The 22977-nt window shown below is 38.1% G+C and overlaps 1 protein-coding gene across 1 annotated transcript in view; it reads right to left on the bottom strand.

The window, feature by feature from the left end:
• Positions 1 to 6484: 6484 nt before the first annotated feature.
• Positions 6485 to 22977, bottom strand: part of LOC105271843 (uncharacterized) — a gene marked incomplete at its 3' end in the record, with an annotated part of 46874 nt that continues 30381 nt past the window's right edge. The window contains exons 2-4 of the mRNA XM_011313629.1: positions 20849 to 20957; positions 20617 to 20654; positions 6485 to 6664 (exon numbers count right to left, since the gene is read on the bottom strand). Of these exons, the coding sequence (XP_011311931.1) occupies positions 6485 to 6664; positions 20617 to 20654; positions 20849 to 20957 (327 nt within the window). The remainder of the gene's footprint in view (positions 6665 to 20616; positions 20655 to 20848; positions 20958 to 22977) is intronic.

Genomic DNA, 22977 nt, shown 5'->3' on the forward strand with positions numbered 1-22977 from the left:
GCGCTACGACCCATAGGAGCCGAGATAATCGAGTTTTTCTTAAAAAAAAAAAAAATTAATGCCCAGTGCATTACGTAATTGCGTGACATTTGCACGAGACTCTTCGCGTTAACGTATAAACAATATTCGTCGTGATCTCACGGGAAGTGGTATAAGTACTTTTGTCTCATCGATATAAATAAAGCAATTGTATGACACGAAGTAACACCGTCACGGTTAACAGTCCTCGGAATAATAGTTGTCAATCTCCTTTTCTCACGGAAAGTGAATTTTTTAATAGATGAAAGGAACCGCGCCCTTATCTCAAACATTCGCTATTAAGTCAGCCGCTTCTGCTAATGAAGACGATAAAACGTTGCGTTATACCGATAAAAGGTGATTACGTGAAAATCTAGTATTGAATCATCGACGGAAACAATTTAATAATTCTGCAAAGAGAGCATTAATAATCCATTCAGGAACCCATCCCTCGTGACCTCAATTATTTTTTTTTCTTGGATTTATGAGACAAACGGTCGGAATTGAATGAATTTGTGGGAATTGAAAAGGTGTGTTCTTTAATAATAGCCACGAAGAACGCGAATGAAACAGAACCGAAAATTTTAAAAACCAATACAAATGAAAAAAAGTATTTCACTCTCATTCCAGAATCTGAAATCCATCGGTGTCCGGACAAAATGCATAAAAAATTATTAAAAATTGTATTATTATTATAAATTGGTCATTACAAATTCCGAGTTTTATCATTCTTGAATCCACTAATTTCTTCGAGTGTTTTTTTTTTGCTGTGCAGTAATTTCGCACGGTATTTTAATGAATGCATATCTGCTATCGATAATAACGCGAATAAATCCGCCGGTGGATGCCAGATGGCTGAAATTCCGGGGTGTATCTGGAGAACTGATTTAGAAATGACTGCTGATCGTTTTTATATCTCGTTGGAGGTTTTTTCGTTTCGCGGATAACACCATTCTACTGCTGTCAACATGTATTCTCATGAATAGGGCATGAGGAGGGAGTTGACGACATTGAAGAATCAGGAAATTCCATTGGGGAAAAACAAAGAGATTTTTTTAAAACTGAATGAGGATAAAATTGACTTTCTTTTTGGGAATAAATAATGGAAATTACGGAGACTCCCGAGCATTTGTGGGAAATACTGACAGTCACGCGGGTGATTGGAAAGAATCGACTGAGAATTTCGTAGGAATTTCCGATTTTTTTATAGTTGAAATTATTTGTGCATTGAGGATCACATTTCTCATTTTTAGAGAGTTATCGTTAACTTTCTCATCTGTGATTCGTTGGATTCATGTGAGATGTGTAATAGTCAAGGCATAACGCTTTTGTTGACATTTACTTCCTGGATTCTCAGATTTCATTCGCTGATTTTTCGACCCAGGGAACACGACCCGACTGACCCCATTGGCGGATTTCATCAGAAAATGTGAAAATTTTCTGGATTTTTCGCAGAACATATGAGATAATAATTCTCTCGAATTATTAAGAATTAAATTGAATTCCGTTTCCTAGGAGAATTTTTGAATGATGAGAAATTCTTGGATATTCAAATGACATATACATTTTAATTTTTGCGATATTCAGAAATTTTTAATTTTCCAAATATGATTTAATATATTTCAATTGAATATTCAAGGACTTGAACTGCGATTTTTCGAAGTTGGAGCTAATTGATTTCGATTGATTGACAGAGATTGACTCACCAAATTGTGGTATATCCGTAAATCCATTGATATCATGTTTTAAACAGATTGTGTAAATGTTCTGTAGCATCTGGAGACATCGCACAAGGACCGACGGAGATATCAGGGATTACTTAGAGATTTGGGGATGAAATTTATCACAACTTCCGGTTATCAATGGGGGTAGATAACAGAGATGGGATTAGAGGATGAAACAGAAGTAAAAGCGCGGAACGAGTGGCTGGTGTTTTAGAAGTGAGTGAGGGACGCGAACTGAAAAACAAGGGGAATCACCGGGGATTGTGAACCCGCGCATGCGTCGTGCCCTCTTCCTCTTTTATTTCCCTCGTCTCTGCCGTTCCCTCTTTTTTCACATCCTTTTTTCACCATTTCTTCATCGCACTTCTCTTGCCATTCCATTTCGACGGTTAACATCTTTGAGGCTTTTGCGATCTGCTGACAGTTTGTTAATCGAGACGGATTGTTATGTTCCTGACGTAGGCGGAATCGTGACGAAAATGTCGAATTGTCGGTTTTGCTGGGGATTGAGGGTTCAAGGAATTTCGAATTTTCCGGTCACCAATGGATTTTCAAATTTATCGTTTTCTCCGATTTTTAATATCGCCGAATATGCGAAATATTTTCATTTTCACGACCGAAATTTTCGGCATGGAACTGCCCCGAATTACAAAAAAATACTATTATTATTTCAATTAGTTTTTAGTCATAATTATTTTTGTGAAACTGCTTCTTAATTGGTAATAATTACGTCCGCGGAATTTATTACTGTCATTATTATTCACTGCTGTTATTTTTTGGTAATTTTATTAGCTATAAAAAAGTTCTCCACTCGATCATGAATATTTTCATATTATTTTTAAGAACTAGTCATTAAAAAATCGAATATACCATTTTTCCAACGTTTCGAAAATTCGAAAATTAAGGAAAAAATCGAAAACTTCTAACTTCCGAATTTCTTCGAGTTCTCCCAATCGCTTTCCGTCTAGAATTCAATCGAATATCATTATGCATGAAGTGCCAAAAAATTTATAACAATATCTCAACTGATACCCGCGAAAATCACAAAATAAATCAATTCCACCAAAATAAAAAATCAAAAACATGTCCCCCCCATTGCTACTGAATTCCAAGCCTCGAAAAACTGACTCACACTTCCCCTACAATTCAAAACAACTTTCGATTAAATAAATATGACATGATCGGGCAAAAATCGATAAATAAATTTCACCTGCCACCGAACCTCCGAGAAATCAATGCCAAAACGAAGAGACCCCTGACCGACCTCCACCGATCAAAAACCGGTTCGATCCATTTGTCTCGAGCCACGCGCGATCTATAAACCCCAACTACTAACGATCAAGGGTTGTCCTTGATCCCCGATGATGGGAATCAAGGCGGGCGTATCAATTGATAAAATTCCCGTCCGAATTTCATGAATATTCATGGCACATGACATTGTGTCAGGCCGTCGCCTACCCACCATCAGAACTAAAATAAACCGGATGATTTGTGAACGCTGAAATTGGCAACAGCATTCGTAAATTTTTCCGAGGCACTTAAAAGCGCCTGTCAATAACCAGAGGACTAGCATCCAGGGATGCAGAAGCGGCGAGAGGAGCGATGACAAATAGTCTCATTCCAGGGCGAGGCACTCCAGTGGGTGGAAAAGAAGAAAAAAAAAATAAAGATTTTTCCTCGTACATCATCCGAGAAGCTTTCGCGCTGGCCATTGACGATACCGAGGCATTTCGCGGTTGTTTATTACCCCATGCATATTCCCGCTATTTTTCAACTCTGTTTCCTTCACCTTGGATTCCACCAGCTGCCGAGCTCCCAAGAGCTGTGTAATCTCAGCGATGAACGATTGACGTTGTATCAACACTACACCGAGGGGATTTTAAATTTAACCGGAAGTGTGCACGCACCATGTCCTGGTATTCCCTCAACATTAGACACCCCATCCCCTCCCCTTCTGGAGAAACATCTTCGACACTTCCTACCGTCTCAAAAGGAGGAAATTGAATTTCAGGGAGTGATCACTAATTTTCTGGACTGTGACACTCAGTGCCATTTACCGAGGGAGGAACAAGTGGGCTATTCCCTTTGATCTATCTGTACTCTATTTTTTTTCAGTGATTCATTGATTATTCATAATAATTTATTATCTACTTATTCATTCATTTATTATTCAATATTTTATTTCATAACCGCCGATTCCCACGATTTCTATTCCGATTTTTATTTGCATTTTGAAAATTGGAAATTGAAAATTTAAGGATTCTAGGGATTTTTAATTGCACCTTTTTTTTGGTTCTCCACGGAATTACGAATGTTGTAAATAAAATGTCTTGGTCGTGCTATAATTTTTCTTTTATTCTCCAAGTGGAAAATCAATAATCGCACCATCTTCCGGACCCTTTTAAGCCGACATTATCATATCGGTGATGGCTCTGACTGTCGCAAAGTGCGCAGTTGGTTTCGATGTAATCTACCTTCAATAACTCCGGGAAAACCGGTGTTTAATGTCACTACATGTACCTAAGACCGTTTTTACAACTTCCGTCGTGGAAAAAGAAGAATTGACTTGTTGGTTTTTTCATGGGTAAAATTACGACGAGAGAATGGGCTGGAAAGACCTCCACACATTTTTTTTTATTGCGATGAACGTCAAATTCATGAACAACATGGAATAATAAATTGAAAGGCTCGGAATTATGACATAGCCATATGGTTAAACCCTTAAAAATTTAAAGTTCTCCCGGAAAAGTTATGAAATCACCACCAAAAATGAAATTCAACGATTTTTTTCCAAATACTTCAAGCAATTAATTCCAAACAATAATATCTCGAATAATAATTTGAATAGATTTATATATCTACTTATGAGAAATATTTTTCAATACTTGAAAAATAATTGTTTGATATGAAATTAGAAATTATCCATCCGCGATTTTCCATCCGACTCTCGTATTTCATAATTGAGAGTAAAAAACGACGAAATTCAGAGTAAAAAAAAGAAATATCTGGAGGGAATGGATGTGACTGGAGTTGAATTTCCTACCGAGTAAAAGTTGGCTTCTTGAAAATTAGAGGGCTCGTCAAGTGGAACTTTAAATTGGAGGCCGCACACCACCCAGTAGCCTCGACAAATTACCCCTTTTCCACATCTCCAATTTCCACGAGCGGAAATAAGAGTAAAAAAAGAAATAAGTTGGAGGTAATTCGTTACGTCGGCGGTTAATTCATCCAACTTTCAACCAAGATACAACTCCATCGATATCGCTATCGCATTATAACTCATCCCCAGAGATATCAGAACAAATCGACCACCCATTGTCCATCTCTATCTCAACGCTCCACACAAAACCCGGAAGTCAATGCGATTACATTTCTTATCGATGAAACTGGACAAGTATTACTGTACATCGGGTGCGTCGGGTTGCGCGTTATCGTCAATACTCTCGATGATGCGAAGACATACGTGACGGTTGACCTACATGAAATAGTCGGGCTTTTGATGTCATTGGGGGAGAGAGGAGTGATTACTGGAAGTGCAGAAAGGCGCGGCAGGGGTTGGATGTACCGAGTGACGTTAATGATGACCGCGGGCCATGTCGATCGAACCACGCCTGTAATTACTTCTTCTACTCTTTGTCGGGGATCTACAAGGTCGACCAGCTCGAACCATTTTTTAACTACTCGTTTTCCGGAAATCCTATTTTAATTTGAAAATTCTAAATGACATGACCACGCGCCATGTCGATAGAAGGAAGGGCTTCCGGGGTCGATCGATTGAGAGATCTCTAACGATTTTCAGCAGTACTAATTACTAATTATGTCTTATTGCGCTCTTTGTCGGGCTTTCTAAGGGAGCTGAACTATTTTTTTTATCTTTTCCCCTTCCCAGAGATCTTATTTAAATGAGAAAATTCGAAATGAATCGTTGTTGAGTCGATAGAATAATTCCTCTGACGACTTCTTTATCCGCCATTTATGAGATTTCTCGTGGGTCAACACGGGAATAGATATTTAAATTTCTAGCAATTCTCGGGGAATCAAATTTTTCATGCACGGAGAAAGGAATTTCGAATTAATGTACGGAGAAAAATTCCTAATAATATAAAATTTGCCACAACGCTCAGTAATCATGTAGCGTAGAGGCAATCGAGTAATTTTTACCAGAAAATTAACGCAAAAATTGCATAACGCTGAGAGCTTCGCCCAATTTCACGGTTTTCATTAATTACAATTGCTGAATGAATCGATTATGAAAATTCATTGAAGACTCAAAAAAATTATTTGAATTGAAAATTGGAGACGAGTGCCGTGAATTGAACGTATTTTTTTTTGTTTCAAGTTTTGTTACTTGAAATTTCAAAAGCAATTTCTAAAGTGAATTGTGCAGGGTTTTTTTTGATGAAAGGGGAACGAGGTTGACTCATTATTTTACAATGAATGCTGTTGATAAACAGATAACTATCAAAGCGGGTCAATAGCAAGTTGATTCTCTGATAAGGAGACTCAATCTTGCACTTAAAAAATTTCCTAGAGAAGTCGTCTCAACGCTTTTTAATCAATTTCTATCTATTCTCTGGAAAATTCGGATTTGGTAAAATAATCCATAAAATTCTACCTAAATTCCCCGGTAAGTAGATAAAAACTTGAAAAATAATTCGCGGAATCGTATCAGCAAATGTGAGATAACATCCGTGCGTGAGGTGAATGCGAAATTGATAAAGATGTAAAATTATGGGACTCACTGTGATTTGTGCACTGCTGGTGATGCTGGGGCTCGGACTCGGTGTTGTGTTCGGAGAAGAGTTATCTCCACTCAAACTAACTGGTGAACTTATGGCGTTGCCAACTGATGGGAAAGCCCTCGCTGGATCAGCCTGCCACTGTTTATGAATTTGCTGAGCTGTATCTCGAAATCTTGCGCCCTGCACAACAAATTTGAGAAATCATTACTAAAAGAATATTTTCAAAAGTGCAATAAAATAAAATATTCCATAAAAATCATGAAAATCATTCGAAAAATAATTAATAATTCAAATTCATTTTTAAAAACCGATTTTATCAATTTCCAATAATTCAGCCAATTGAAGATGACTTTTTCTGCATTTAAGAAAATTTCAAAATCATTTGAAAAATTCAATTCCAATAAAAAAAGATCACTGAACTCTTCATTGAATCTGAAAATTCAATAAAATTGCATTTCTCAATGCAATTCAGATCCAAAAATAGAGAATTACTGGAATATAAAAAAAACTAGCTGATCCATCAATTCGAATCACTGAAATTCTAATTCTAATTATTCTAATTATTCTAATTATTCTAATTATCCAAGAGTGTACATCAATTTATTAAAGATTTATACATGACAGTCTCAGAGTCACAGGAGATAGATTACAGCTACATGAAGCGTTGGAAAAAAAAGGGTAAAAGGAGAATAGGATTGGGTTCACGGACCCGAAAGGTCGAAAGGAGGTTCGCGTGCCAACATACAATTCACTCAGACCTCGACGAACCACTCGTACACACTGATATACTTGAAATTATGCAACCACAAGAGCTGGGTAATAACAATTAGCACGTTGCGCCGTTAAACATCAGTTTACAGGCACTTTTCAATGCTACTTTCGTGTATTTATCATCCGATAAATAGTGTCTCAATTCGATATTTGATATTTGTATTCGCATTGTCTTGTCAAAACGTTGGGGTATTAATCCTGAAATTATCAAGTGTATGTATCTGTGGTGGAAACGCACGGGATTATGGGATAACTGAACTATTTATAGAGTGAAAGCAATACGAATGGAGGGATTTACGCTCGTTTGTGTATGACAGGGACTCGGTGGGGGGATGATGATTATTAAAAAGAGGTACAAGTTTTAGTTCATTGCCGGATGTTGTACACGTGCCAATGGCCCTTGTAATTCTGTCATGAAGCCATTCAGAATTCTAAAAACGTCTTCGCTACTGTTGGATCTCTTTTTGCACACGTCATTTTTGGATTTAATCGAATGAGTCCGAAAAAAAATTATTTTTTTATACAGGCATCTGTGGAATCGATGATTTATACGGGATTCAAGGGAATTTCTGATTTTGTAACAGATCAACAGGTCATGGAGATATTTGTTGTGAGTCATTAGAGAAGAAATTATTGCGGATATGTTATGGAAGTGTTTTGAAATGTTTTGAAATAGAATTGAAGCAATTAGCGAATTTGAAAGGTGGGCGCAGATTTTTCTTAATTATCCATTCAAGCGGAAGAGATTGAAGGATTTATAATTTTTGGGACTCATCTTTATCCACGTCGTGTGCAAATATATAATAAATATAATAATAAAATGTAGTGGGATAAATTATGAAATTCATTTAAATTTCCAATTAATATGGAGCGAAATACAATTCCGTGAAAACGAGAGGACGAATCCCTGACCTCGGAAAATTCAATTCCGCAATTTCCCTCAAATTTTCCTCGGATGTCCGCAAAAAATCCAAAAACTCGTAATTATCTCGTCCAAATGTTTACCTCATCAAACAAATCATCAAGATCTTCGAGCTTCCTGGGCGTGTACTTCATCTTCACGCCGTCAGCATCCAAGTAAAACATTTCATCAAATGCCCTGACAATCTCCAAAGGACCTTCCAGACCCGCACGTTATTGCATTCCCCGGGTTGACACAAATAGTAGATGACGCGTGTTAGTCGTCACCCAGTGGCAATTACCAGTCATTAAATCAAAAAAAAAAAACTGGATTTCGCGGATGCCAGTCTCACGGTGGTTAATTGATTCCCTCAATCATCCGGTCTGAATAATTCCACCAAGGTCATCGAAGGATGTCCCTTAATCCTGATGATGAGCGTCCAGGAGATGGCCTTCTCGGAATTACAAAAACATACCCTTCGGGCCCCTGATATCACGTACCATCGAATGAGGAAATAAGAGAGGGGGAATAAGAGGATAAAAAAGAATTGAGCGATGGAGCCGGAATCGCATCCACGAATACGTGACCAAGGTCTAATTGGATGCGTCCCAAGCCCGGATCCCCAGTATATTCCTCTTCATTTGTGATCCAGCACCACAGCAAAATTGAAAATCAATGACAATGACCATTACATCATTATCCACGTCTCGATCTCAATTATTCATCACGGATTACACCACGACAATGTGATGCCGTTAAAAATAAAAATCATAAAAAATTATCGGTGACTGGCACAACACTGGGAATTTATAACCGAAGGGGTAAAAGGGTCTCGGAGAAGAGGTCACTGTCGCGATAAACCAGGGGATAACGATCGCCAACTCTTCCCGATGTTCAGGAAATAACAATGAACCGGCATCACGACTCGTCCCACCACTTGGCTTTTATATTCAACTATAGCACTTGCCATGATTTATCGAAATAATTTTTCTAACTCAACTTAATAAATTTCACCACCGGTTCGGTAATTTGTACACTCACTCATTGAATTATCCACTGGCTGTGCACACAGCTATTTTGATTTTTATCATTTTTTTTTTTCAGGTGTTATTAACGCTCTTTCATTACCGAGTAAATAAAGCAAGTACCGTTTTCACTGGCGGGTACAAACCGACTGTCGGAATAACTTGTTAGAACTGCGCGTGTGTGTACACCACCTCAACCTCAGGGTCGAATTGTTATTGCGTCTGTCTCTCGTCGTTTTCATTGTCAGGCAAACCACCGGTGTAAATTCATCCGAACTAACGTCGGGGTGGAAATTTTTGATGGATTTTTTAAAAAATAATTGCTCATTTGAATGAAGAGGATGGGAATGTGCGACTGCGGCTGGGAGTTGAGATACCGACGATCTGCGGACTTTGTCTGCATGCGGATCTCCAATGGCTTATGGGAGTGGGGGATATCTACCAGAGGAGCTCGAGGTGTAGAGGAGGTGGAGGTGGTGGAGGTGGTGGATGTGGTGGAAGTGGTGGAGGTGGTGGAGGCAGTGGAGAGCACTTCCAGCTTTTGTCGGTTGTCAGGGGAGAATCACGTGGAGAAATCATCTCCAGAGATTAATTAGAATAGAAATCGTTCGATATATCCCGAAAAATACGAGGCTTGAATCAAAATGTGGGATTTTTTAAATAATTTACTGTGTATCGATCTCGATTAATTTTAAATAGCTCGATTATAGGAACCTCCACTTGTATTTACTCTGAGAGAAATTGCAGCTGAGAGAAAATAAATTGTTTAGTCGAAGAATGAATTATTGATTGTTAGAAGTAATTTTTCTCAGGGGCAAAGGGACAATGACGCTGAGAAATTATTTTTGGGGATTAACCGCAGGGAATTGATGGATTTTAAATGAAGTCAATTATTTAATGATTCTGGAACTTCACGTGGTGTTTAGGCAGTCGTATAATTATATGTTTTAGAAGGGTCATTTAGAAAAATTTGAAAGGCTCTATTAATTTTCTGGTAGTATGAAGATTAATATCCATCAGGAATTAATGATTTGATGGATTTAAAGTGGAGTCAGGGGCCGGAGTGGAGATCACTGTGACATCCAGTTCGATTTGGAGATTGAGAATAATTCAGGGATTTTATAAATTATCTGAATTTCAGGAGAACATGAATTTTCAGTGTCAAATGAGATGAAAATTAATTGAAAACTGTTTAATAAATATAAAATTTAAAGCGTTTTGCCAGTGGGGCCTGGGAGTCTCACTAAAAAATCAAATTAATCCATAAATTCCATAAATCACTCAAATTTTTAATTGATCATGAATATTTAATATTAAATTAAACCGAGTCTTCATTACTTCGCCTGATTTTCCTCAGATAATTGACCCCGACTGAACAATTTCGATACAGCCCGTTACCGTCTCTCGCGAAGATTAAAATTGATTGAAAATTATTAAATATTTTTCAGCAGAGACCTTGAATTATATTTTTTCAATACGGAATAACCAATAAAATAATAATAATCTCAAAAATTTTTTAAATTGTCATATTCAATATTCGGAATATTAAATCTGATTTCCATTTTTTTAAATAATTGACTTTCTCAGCGCAACTTTCACGTGTCAAAATTTCATAAATAAATAATAATGACAAACACTTCACATTTTTTTACGTCAATCCCATCGTTAATCTCCCAGAATAATTTTTTTTCATTGAATTTTCAGTGGAAGGGCGTTGAAAATTTAAAGGGAAATTTGTAGACGTACAGTATGAAGTAGATCACATGTCTTGTACTGACAGAAGTGAGTCTTGCGTAACCGATTGAATCGCGTGTGCCATTAGACCTCGCGTGGGATCGCCCAGATATATTGCTATTCATCTCTCGTACATTTTAACTTCCTCACATACATTCATCTTTTATTCCTATCAATCGCGTCCTCTGCATTTTTATTATATCGTCATTGAGAATTGAGTGCACCAATTCAAGATGTTTTCCTTTTCAATTCAGATATGTCTTGATATTCTACTCACTACCGGTTTCAGTAATTTATGGAATTTATTTTATCAATTGAAATTATTTCATTCACTCTTAACTACTAATTGTCGAGACAATAATGACAGTAGTAATTACGTGAAATTAGACTGAGTTAAAAGAAATTATAATTGTAAACTATATTTACTGATCGTTAAATGATCGTTTTATATCAATTTTTATGGAATAATGGAATAAATATTTGTAGATGTAATTTATTATTACACGTAATTCTCAATGACGAAATTGTTAAATACGATGAAAATAACGGAAAAGTCCCCGGTATTTTTATGGTACCGCCATTGAGGATTGAGTGCAGTAATCGGATATATTTTGATCCGCTAGACATTTGTTTTCCATCGGCTATCAGTCAGATAAGAATTATCCCGTCGATAAGACGTTATGAATTATGAAAACAAGTCTGATGTTTGTTAACGAGATGTTATGCAATTGCGCCGAGGGTCGCGGGCTCTCGTTCTCCAATATTTTCGCGTGTCGAGGCACTTACGCGAATTACGCGACACTGATTCATTTTTTTTTTAATCATTACCGAGGAGAGGTCGAAAGGTGGAGTACAAAAAAAGTGCACGTCCCACGCGTGGGGAGAGGGCAAGTGTGCACATGGATAATGCACGAGTACATGAAGAGGGCCTTTTTGCCCAAAGCCGACGGGTAAACATTCAGACCCTTTTCTTTATGGACGGAAGAGAATAGACTTCTTTGTTTTGTCATCGGCACTGAGATATTCGGGCAACTAAAAACCGTGGAAGAAAGTTGACGTGGGAAAATAAGTCGAGAGCGGTTGGCAGTGATATTTGATTTTCGGTTAATGCCAGTGAATTTAAACGATGCGATTTTTTATTTAATTATACGCCATAATTAATGGTGGAGTGAGATATCTAAATAAATCATTTTTATAATAATCTCATGATTCGAGAGCGATCCAATGCGATTAATCAAAGGGTAATAAATGGATTCTGGTTATTGCGATACATTATTGGGGAATATCTCTGAATCTGACGCAGATGGCGAATTTTTTATAATGACCTTTTTTATACCTGTTATTTTTCTCGACAAAATAGATTTTACCAAAAATTTCGCTATGTCCCTCAGATTCAGAGATATTCCGCGAGAATCAAATCACGGATAAATTGAATTGGCAGTGGAGAGTGCGAAAAATTGGAACGCACTCAATCCTCAATAGCTCGCGATCGGCAATCTGAAATTCAATGATTTTTTTTTCATTTTAAAGTTCTGTTTTCGGGCTTTGAAGCGAAAAAATAATCATCCGATTTCACTCTGCGGTTCTCGAGTTATTGGCCATTGAAAACCTTCCATTCAGCCCCACTCTGTCCTTTTCGCATTGAATTGTCAAAATAATTGAAATTTATTATCAGAAAAGCTCAGGTAAAAGCTCACCCGATAATTTGAGTGTTAAAATTAGGAATGCAGTTATCAGTGAGTGCAATATCGTGGCGCTTCCACGAATCCAAAGCATTCGTTATCGTATTTGAAAGACCGGTGTTGCCGCTGGGTACAACGGGGCAAAATACATACACAATGAAAATGAAAAAAAAGGGGAGCATGAAACCCTGACACATACGTGCATGAAACACCACGTGAAACGTGGGCGATGTACATATGCCATTGGCGACCTGAGGGATATAATGACCTGCTGGCGAGAAAGACGAGAAATCAAGACGGCGTTGGTGTATCGCGAATTACACACGTCATATGATCCTTGAAATGTATAGGCACGTATTCCACCATAAAAACCACCAACAATTACAAATGTTCCTTTAATAAAGGGAATTTAATAGCCTCGTAACAATTTTTTCTCTCTCAAACTCATTCGATGGTCGGCATTCGATCAATTCCTCTTATTCCCGTTCTATTGCTTTCCCGATATTAATTATTTATTAAGTCTTTCGATTTTTTTTTCACTTTTTGGAATACAAAATGAATAGTCAATAAAAAATATGTTCTTCGAGTGGAGATCATATTTATGACTTCATTATTTCTCGTGAGGAAATTTGAAATCTGATTTGATTTATGAATTAGAATTTATTATATTATATTTATATGGAAAGTTTATCGATTTGCTCATTACGGTGTTTGATCTAATGAAGATTAAGTTGATATTTAATAATAATCATGACAACTATTATTATAAAAAACTTCAATTAACGAAACATACATAGCGTTCAAGTCCCAGGCTCTCATGAAATCGCCAATTACTGTTTAATCCTTTCCCACCCCTGAATCATTAAGAAAATGCATAAATAAGCCCCTGAATTTTTAAACTAGAAAAATGTCTAATGCCTCTGCCAACCGAAAAAGATAACATTTTATTACCCCCGGGGTTAATGAAGGTAAACTGATAAAACGACTTCGGTTAATTACTGAAAAATATATCATTCATTAAGGCCGGCTAGATAATGAGATAGCGAGTGACTTTTCACACAAGATATTTTCCATTAGAGTGACACGGGAGAGGGGGTCGGTTAAAATAATAAAAATTTGCACCTCTCGAGGGGGAAACTTTCACTTCCGCTTGGCGATAAAGAAAACAACCGGGAGGAGGTGGAGGTTGTGTGACTCCTCTTCGAGGTACATACAAGCTACTCCTCCAGATGACCACACGACGTATATACCGGGCACAAACGAGGGGATCGCCGTTTCAACGGCATAAAACGTGGAGGGAATTTATCCACGAGAGAGACGCCGTTGTTCCCTGGGTACAACACCTCCCACGTATTTGATCTATCGCAGAAGTCAACCGCTTATACAATCGGTGCTTTATACGTGTCGAGTTTATCGATACAAAATATCCCACCTCTCCCTATCCATCCCTATCCATCCTCATCCATCCCTATTCATCCCTATCCACTCCTATCCATTCCTATCCATCCACATCCATGCCCTTGACCCTCAGAACACACGAGAAAAAATTTATATTTCATTTGAGAATGTTTCTTTAGGATATTCCATACCCACGGGTTGGAAATCCAGATTATTGAGTTTTCTGATAAATTGTTGATCTAATTGACACGAGAAAATATACCGTTTTATCATTATTTAAAATTATTCAATACCTTTCAACATGTCATGATGAATAATTGAAAATAATTCGAAAATAATATTTAAAATTGATATTACGGTTCGTTCTCCAGAAGAATGATGTGATATTTTAAGGATCACAGTTGGAAGTGCAGGAGCCTCTCGAGAGATTATTTCAGCAAATAATCTTTTGAAAAATAACAATAAAAAAAAAAGGAGTAACCGTGTGGGCTCGAGTTTCGTTCGAGCAATTTGAGTGGGATGGGGTTTTCAAGAAGAGGATACACGATCAGGGCACAACTACACTCGTACAAAATCCCCCAAGGCCACACTAAATTCCCCAAATGAAATAGCGAATAGTTCTGAGAATGCCAGACTCAATTTTCCCTCAATACATCAGCATTAACTACGAGGCATTGTGATCAATGAGATTTCCTGGGATCCAGTTCTCCGATTTTGATCGCAACACCTGTATAATTATGTCATTAAGGTGCAGATTTTTAAAATGGTCCCAAGACACTCCCATCACCATCAACTCACACGTCTTGCTCTTCCTCAAACAAGTCGACTTTGTTATTGAGCAATCCCTCGACAAATATCACGTGACGTTTTACGACGAATTAATAGTGAGAAAAAGAAATGTGGGTTTTAGTGGTTAATGGAATGGAGTGGATGTACAGTCGTAAAAACCGAAAATTTTATCCTAAATTTCGAGACAACTCTTTCTCTCCCTTCGAGCGCTGATGGAGACCTTCATTTTATGGAGTGTCATGTAGACATGAAGATGGATAACCGGAAATTTGGTTTTTGTATTAAACATTCTTTTTTATCTGAAGATATTCCCTGAAAATGTCCAGACGATTATATTTACAGGAATTTCTGCTAAAATTTCATTACTTGAACGAACAAAATTTTAACTGAAATAATTCAGCGAAAGATTTCTTGATTCAGATCTGCATTAAAATAAATTCAAGACTGAAGTGTTTGGATTTTCAAGAAGAATAATGAGCCCGGAATAAAAAAAGAGAGTAGAAAATGGTGGAAAATGCAGACATTGAGTGCTGTAAGCCCCTCGTATGGATGAATAAACTCCCCTGAAACAGCATAACAGTGGTAAAACGTCGATGTGAAGGGTGCGCAAAATAGCGAGTCACTGTTGTACTTTTAGTCATCCAAAAAATATAAAATGAAGAAAAGCACGTCTGGATGCCGGGAATTTTTCATTGGCCATTCGCCAAGTCCTTTACCACTCAGTATCTGCACGCCATCCCCTTTCTACAATTCTCCTCTTTGCAATTTCACCGAGTCCAGCATTCACGCACATTTGCCAGGCTTGAATGGACTTTAAATGACTTCATTGATTATGCCAGAAATTATCTCTTGAATAATATCGGCTGATACCGCCAGCCGTTATGAATAATCAATCGTTTCCTGAGGAATTGCGAAACTTCAAACTCGGAATTAGTCCAATACATCTGAAGCTCAAGGTTAAATTAAATCGGATGTCAGTGAATTTCAATTGAAAATTTGAGGAATCATTTGAAAGATATATTTACAATATTCTAATTTAATTAGAATTATTTTAATGATTCTCAATTTTCAAGTCCACGTGACCCGGAAAATACGAAAAACTCGATAAATAATTTTCAGGAATTTTTCATCTGTTCGAAATTTAATTGCATTTAATGTTCAATTTTCAGGATAAGCGGAAAATTCAAACTTTTATCGAAAGATAAATTCTCTACGAGGGGCTGAATGCAGATATGAATAATCTCGATAAACAATCGATCATTCCACTGACTCTTTGATTTTCGAAAAAATCCGGGGATTATTAGATGGAACAATTGATCGACATGAGCTTCAAGTTCATGTTCACCGAGAAGAAAACCGGATGTGGTCCACTTTGATGAATAGTACGGAGAATAACATGAGTAAAGGCACGTGATGATGGATAATCTTAATGGATTATTCCTTCGGTTTTATAATTTTTTAACGAACAGTAGGAATATTCAATTAAAAAAGAATTAATGACATACCGATTTTTCAATATGTTCCGTTCCCTGAGAATCCACGGAACATTTCAATTGAAACAACAATCGGAATGAACGGAATAAAAATTATGTAGAACAAGACGAATACACAACGGCAGAGACATACGCCTGATCTCAATACATAATCAATCGTTCGTGTCTTATTTCCCGGGGGAATGAAAATCGTCTACCCCAAAAAATCATCAGCCCAAACCTGAAGTTCAAGTTTCGCGTGAACCTCGATTCAATTATCTCACGGAAAAAAGTACAAAAAGAACAGAAAGTTATACACCCAGAGATCGATAATCTCAGAGAATTCATTTCTCATAGAGTGATTCAAAGAAAAATCTGAGCGAAATAATCCTGAAGTTCAAGTTGATCACGAAAAGAACTCAAAGTAGTTCACTTCAACGAAAGAATATGCAGAACACGAATGCAGATATCGCTGGTCTCGATGCATAATCAATTATTCTGCTCTTATTCTGCTCTCATTCCCCACACCTCCCCCAAATGTACTAAGCAAATATTTTTTCTCATAACTACACCTTGACGCCTACGAATAACCTCATGGATAAAAAATCTAGCAAAAGAAAATATCTGCCACCGCGAAAAGAAAACATTCCTCAAACCACTTTCTACTCCCCCCGAATTCAAATTGATTAAATTCAATCAAAAAATTTAGGATTTAATTTTCAAAACTATCGACTGAATTCACTCAAAAAATTTGATTTAACAAATTTTTTTTGTCAATATTAAAAAACAGTTCCGCATTGGTAAAAATAATTTCGCGTAGTAGGGGCTTGAATGATTAATATTCATATTGTAAAATGCGAGAAAAGCCCTAAACTCAAGCTCCATCTTGCAAAAACCCCCGGGCACCTGTACAAACCGTATTTCGCCATAAAAACTGTCTGTCCGACATGAAGAAAAAAAAAAGCCATAAAGAATAACACAAGTGCGTGCACACAAGTATCTCAGTACCAGTCGCGTCGTACCTGACATTCTTATCTAATCATATTCAGTCATTGAGTAGGGGAAAAACTACGACTTATCGAGTTCCACGGGGACAACATCATCGGGCAAAAAAAAAAAAATAAGTACTCCCCAGAAAATAAAAATATCGCATAAATAACTCGGGTTTAAACGCAGCGGCATAAAAATCCGTTGAATTTCGCATTAATCCGGGGTGTACACGCAGCCCCCCATGTACTTTATTTTCGGCAATCCAGTCCCCCGGGTGGATTTACGGCCCTCAAAAAGGCCTCGCGGCTGAATTAAAAATAAGAGATAAATAAAAATGATACGTATGGTGTACCTCGCCGGTGGAGAAGTGGCCGTTCATCTTGCCGTCACCTCTGGTAGCGCATTACCACTCCTGGACCAATTCCTGGTTATCAGACTCCAAAAAATCACTCACTAACAATTCAAGGTCATTGCATTGAAACTAAACACCGAGGCACTATCACACTGTACATAATGCACGACTGATTCTCGACCACGACCTATCAGTTTCACTGTTTCCACATGATTCCGGGTACTTGTTCGAGGTTTCAGTTTAATTCTTCGAGTTAGAATGAAAGAATCACTTCACGCACATTTCACGATGGTACCAGGAGTCGGAGGGATGGTTTGACGGGGTCCAGGGGTTCCAGGAAGGTCCAGGAATTTCCGGCGAAGATCTGGGAAATTCCAGTGGGTGCCAGGGAGCTCCAGGCGGTTCCAGGGGGTTCCAGATTGTTGAGAAGGTCTGGGTAACCTGGGGGATTTGACCATTAATGATTATTCGATGATTCTTGGAGCGTTGTGGGGGCACGTCCAGACGGTTAGAGCGCCGTTTGCAGACTGGATTGGTCGAGGCTCGTGCGAACCAGAGAGCATCGTTTTCTATCGCCGCAGGTACACGGCAACTCTCGGATCTGAGATTGAAGCTGTCTCGGTGACTCCACGAAAAATCACCTCATCATCACCTGAATATATGTAAATCAGGGTAAATAGACAGGGAAGGGGGCGATGTAAGTGGACTTCCTTTTTCCTTGATACCGTTGATCGTCTCGAGGACACGAAAAGTCACACCTGGGCGTATTATACCTGGAGTTCTAGCTACTGGAGGTCTGGTTTACCCGGTTCTTGCTTCACTGTTTACGATAAATCGGATGGGAGAAGTTATCCTGGACCAACTCCATGCCCATCCGGGGTTAACCCCGCGTATGGAGTTGAGCCAAGTTGGGTGATGCTTCCCTCGTTCTTAGGTTGGACAACATCTTGGGTGAGATGTGAGCCGGTGTTAACTCCTGGAGGTGAGCACGGTCGATGCACTTGTGAGAGAGGATAATGTGCAGCTGTGGAACTCCTCCCTGTGGTGGCTGTTTCAATACAATCGGACCCTCTGTTGCATCAACACTCGGAAAAAATTCCACTTTTTGCGAAAGCCGAGAACTGGGGAAAAGTATTCACACGAGGAATTTTTTTGATTGAATTTTTCCTCATGATCAGTCCGAATTGAAGAAATTCGTAGGAAATATGAGTGAAAATTTTCTGATGTTGAGACGAAATCGTGAAAAATTAAAATTCTTTTTAGATACGATAATTCCGAGTTCACTTGTATGAAGAAGATATGAATTCTTTCTCTATGGAAATTTCTGGGGATCTTGACTCGTTTTTTATTGCAAACGATTTGAAAATTCCTAGAATATCGAATTTTCATATTTTTGCAATGAAAAAAAAAATGGCATTTGGCCATTTCAATAGCTCTCATCCCAAAATCGATTTAAATACCGCAGATCCTGAGAGAAACTCTCACACATTCTCTAAAAATTTGGTGGTTTCCACGAATGATTGAGTTCCTTCATCCACTCGTCGCAGTGACAATTCATCGGGTTGAGAGGTCACGGCAAAGAGTCACGCGGATAATTTGCATTTTTTTTCCATTGGCATTTCGTATAATTTGAATTGACATCGACACAGTTCTTTGCTGCGTGAAAAAGCGGCGTTCTGTCATCTTCAATTAAATCTTTTCCATCCTGCGGAGGTGGAGATCATCCCGCGGATAATGTACGTAATTGATGTTTCGGGTTTTACGGGAGAGTTAATAAAATTATAATGAATGAATGACTGAGTGAATTGTGCATGGAATATCGTGTTGTCACGTGTAATAACTGTCAGAGGAGTCAAAGAGTTTGTCAGTTTTCCACGGTGTTGAAAAGGCGAGGCTGTTACACCGGTAGAATGTACCGTGTCGTGTCCACCCGTTTCACATACACTTGGACCTTCGGCGTTTATTTCCCCTCGTATGCCTTCAGGCTTTTCTCATTTACTCTCTTTCTCTTTTCCCCATTCTAACTCTGTTCGATAACTTCGAGAGAATGAGGGAATGAGTTTCTGCGGCTCGAGTCGCGTGCGTCCATACGGGGATAACACTCCGTTCCATGGTCTATCCTTTTTCTAGGCTTCTAAGAATATCTTCGAAAGTTTGATGGATAGCTATTCGAAACGTTTAGAAATTTTTGAAATTTCATTTTGAAAGATAAATTTTCTGTACCGAACAGTTGTTCGTTACGAGATCTAGTGCGCAGTTCGTCCCCCCAATTTGAATTTTATGATGAATTCAATTTCCTATTTGTTAATATTAATATTTCGATGTGGAAGAACTTCATCTTTATCAGAATAATATAAAAATTCAATTATCTTGATTTCAATTGAATTTCACATGAAAATGTCGCATTCATCTTGAAAATTAGATTAAATGAAAATAAATTATTAATTATCTGTAGATTGAAAATTCCGGGAATTTCCACGTATTTTCAAGATTTTCCGCGTTTGTTAATTGATAATTAGAAATTAATAATCCTACAGCTACTCCACGTGATTTTACGATAGACTTCTGAGACACCGATAAATTTTTTTTTGAAAAATCAATCAGTGAGAGGATGATTAAATGATCACCGAGGGTTGATGACGATTTTTCCCTATGGTTTTGTCGCTTAATCTAGTGATCATTGAATTCGATTGAACGTGCGATGATGGGACATGTCCCACCGCCTCTCGTCATTAGGAATAATCATCGTATTACATCCCATCGCGCGATGATGATTCGGCATTCACCAGAGTACTGGGGCGACGGCGATGATGATGATAAAATACCGAGAATTCTCCGTTAGACTTTACACGGTGTAAAGGGATTCTACGAATGCACGTGCGCGACACCGGATGAACCCGGGGTACTTGGGTAACGATCTGTGTCCCCAGGGGACAACTTTATGAGGAACATCATCGTCCCCATAAGCCCCCCGAACCGTCTAATTTTGGTAAAAATAGAATCAAGAATTGGGCTTACCTTGTCCTCGCAGGTCTTGTGGCAGAGGTATTTGCAGACTGTAACAGAAAAAAATCGAGATTACCTAATGAGAGACAAGTTCATTTAAAAAAATGCTAATGAGCGGAACAAGTGTTCTCGGAGAGATTTGAATCTGATTTATGGAACATTGATGCACTCTAGGGGGCACACACCACGACTCACTGCGGGTTTTTAATCAATGGTAAGGAAGACTAAGAATTTATCGGCTTACCTCGACAGCAGGATGCCTGCTTTATCATCGGCTGGTGACATAGGTGACATGGTCGCGGCTTTCGGAGTGGCTTCGTTCGAAATATATGACATTGCGGCTCGAAATCAGTCTGTAACAGAAATTACACACAAATCAATTAATTAAATGATATTCGTAATATTAATTCTGATAATTAAAGCGCTTCTCATATTAAGTGGAGATTTTCTTTTTTAACTTTCAACGCAGTTGAAGCTAATTATCAGTATTAGTTCTGCGAAATTTTAATTATGAAAAAATTACGCGACTTTTGTGAATATTTGCGGTTTTATTATCGCGTAATTTCCTCATTAATCCCATCCTTATCGTATATCATCCCCCTCCATGTCATGCTCATCAAATCATTATAAATATCAATTAACTGAAATAGAAATTGAAATTGATTGTCTCTATGTGAGGCGACCCATTTTCTTCAATGGAAAATTCATCTTCCCCTGGAAGTTTGACTCTCAAGTTTTCCAAGGAACATTCACCGAGGATTAACGACGAGGGCAAGGGATAAAAGTTGAACTTTCAAAAACGCGAACATAGAGACTGGACACGAAAAGACATGTTACGTATGTACAAGAGAAATACTTGGATCTACAGGGGAGGTGTTTTGGTATGCGAAAAAGCCCTCGGCGCTCGGTGATTCTAAGATTTGCAGCTCCGATTACACGCACGCGATCATCCTGCTAGGCTTGGAGACTATTCTTTCTCCTCTCGTGTCTTATCTCCTGGAATATACACCAGGAAACAAACGAGTGTACCCGGAGAGTAGGCGGAAGAAAATGCCCAGCTACCAGCCTTCACTCTGCAATTCACATCCCAAAGCATGTGCTCATGCATTTTTTTTTTTGCCCTCCAATCCCCTATTTTCTCCCTCGGCTAACAAAATCCGCGAGCCCACAAAAAAAAATATTTATCACACCCCCGAAAAAATCGATAGGTTTTAAAAATTATTGACCCCCACATGATTTCCTTTTTTGAAATTCGGATGCACGTCGATAACTCAATTTTAGCGAAAACGTTCGATTATTGAGGGGGAAATACTTGCGAATTAGATATCAGCGCTTTAATAGAAAATAAATACCCCACGCAATGTGCAGGAATTTTCCGAATTTTCTTTCCGAATCGAATTTTTGTAATCAATCATTTCCGATTTCCGCATTCAATCAATAAATACCCCACTGACTCGAGTTTTCCGCATGATACAATATTATAAACTATGAAAATTTAAAATTTCCAGTAAATACGTATATATGTATATATATATGTAGATACGTATATAAAAATCGTGGAATTAAGGGACTTCCCCGAAAGTAAGAGCTATTATTCAAAATTGATGTGGTCAATGATTAATTTTTTTCCGTTCAATTTATTTTCCATCGTCTTGCTGACAAAATCCTTTTGGCACGGGTCAGCGCAATTTTTCTTCGTCCCGAGAAAGAAATAATGAGAGCCGCATAATAAATAGCGAGATAAATCATTACGAGTGGGCGTCACCGAATCATGGGGCGTCTGGTCTCGCATGAACAGTTTTTGATGTACACTCGAGAGGTTGAGATGGTTTTTTCGAGTGGAATGAGAGGCGAAACCCATGTGAACTGCAAAAATCATTGGAGAACGCACTGGCGCCCATCTCCCACTACTAAATGGAGACTACTCGAACAGAGGCTCGCTTTGTCGATGCTTTTTCAACGTATGTTATTCACCACTCTCGACTGCATTAAACCATATACAAAAGCTGGGATGCTTATGCATGCGTTCAAAGGCCGCATTTTCATTCGAGTGTCTGCTCCTCGTGCATTACAAATTAACGGCAAAGGAATAGTCTACCTTCTGCAGGTGAACGGAATCCAACAAATTTTTCCATTTTTTTTTTGGAGAACAGACTTGGGATATTCGTCTGGAATATTCGACTTTTCGAAAAATTTCGCACTCCGGGGCACGTCCCACTGAGTAAAATCTTTATTACCAAGTGAATTCACTAGAAGTCAATTCACTGGAAAATAAGAGCTTTATGGAAATCAGTTGCAATTGCAATTGCAATTGCAACTGCAACTTTCACTTTTTCTGTGGGAATCAAGTGAAAATTCATTTTTTATTGACTG

The sequence above is a fragment of the Fopius arisanus genome, unplaced genomic scaffold (genome assembly GCF_000806365.1).
Source record: "Fopius arisanus strain USDA-PBARC FA_bdor unplaced genomic scaffold, ASM80636v1 scaffold00126, whole genome shotgun sequence".
NCBI lineage: Eukaryota > Metazoa > Arthropoda > Insecta > Hymenoptera > Braconidae > Fopius > Fopius arisanus.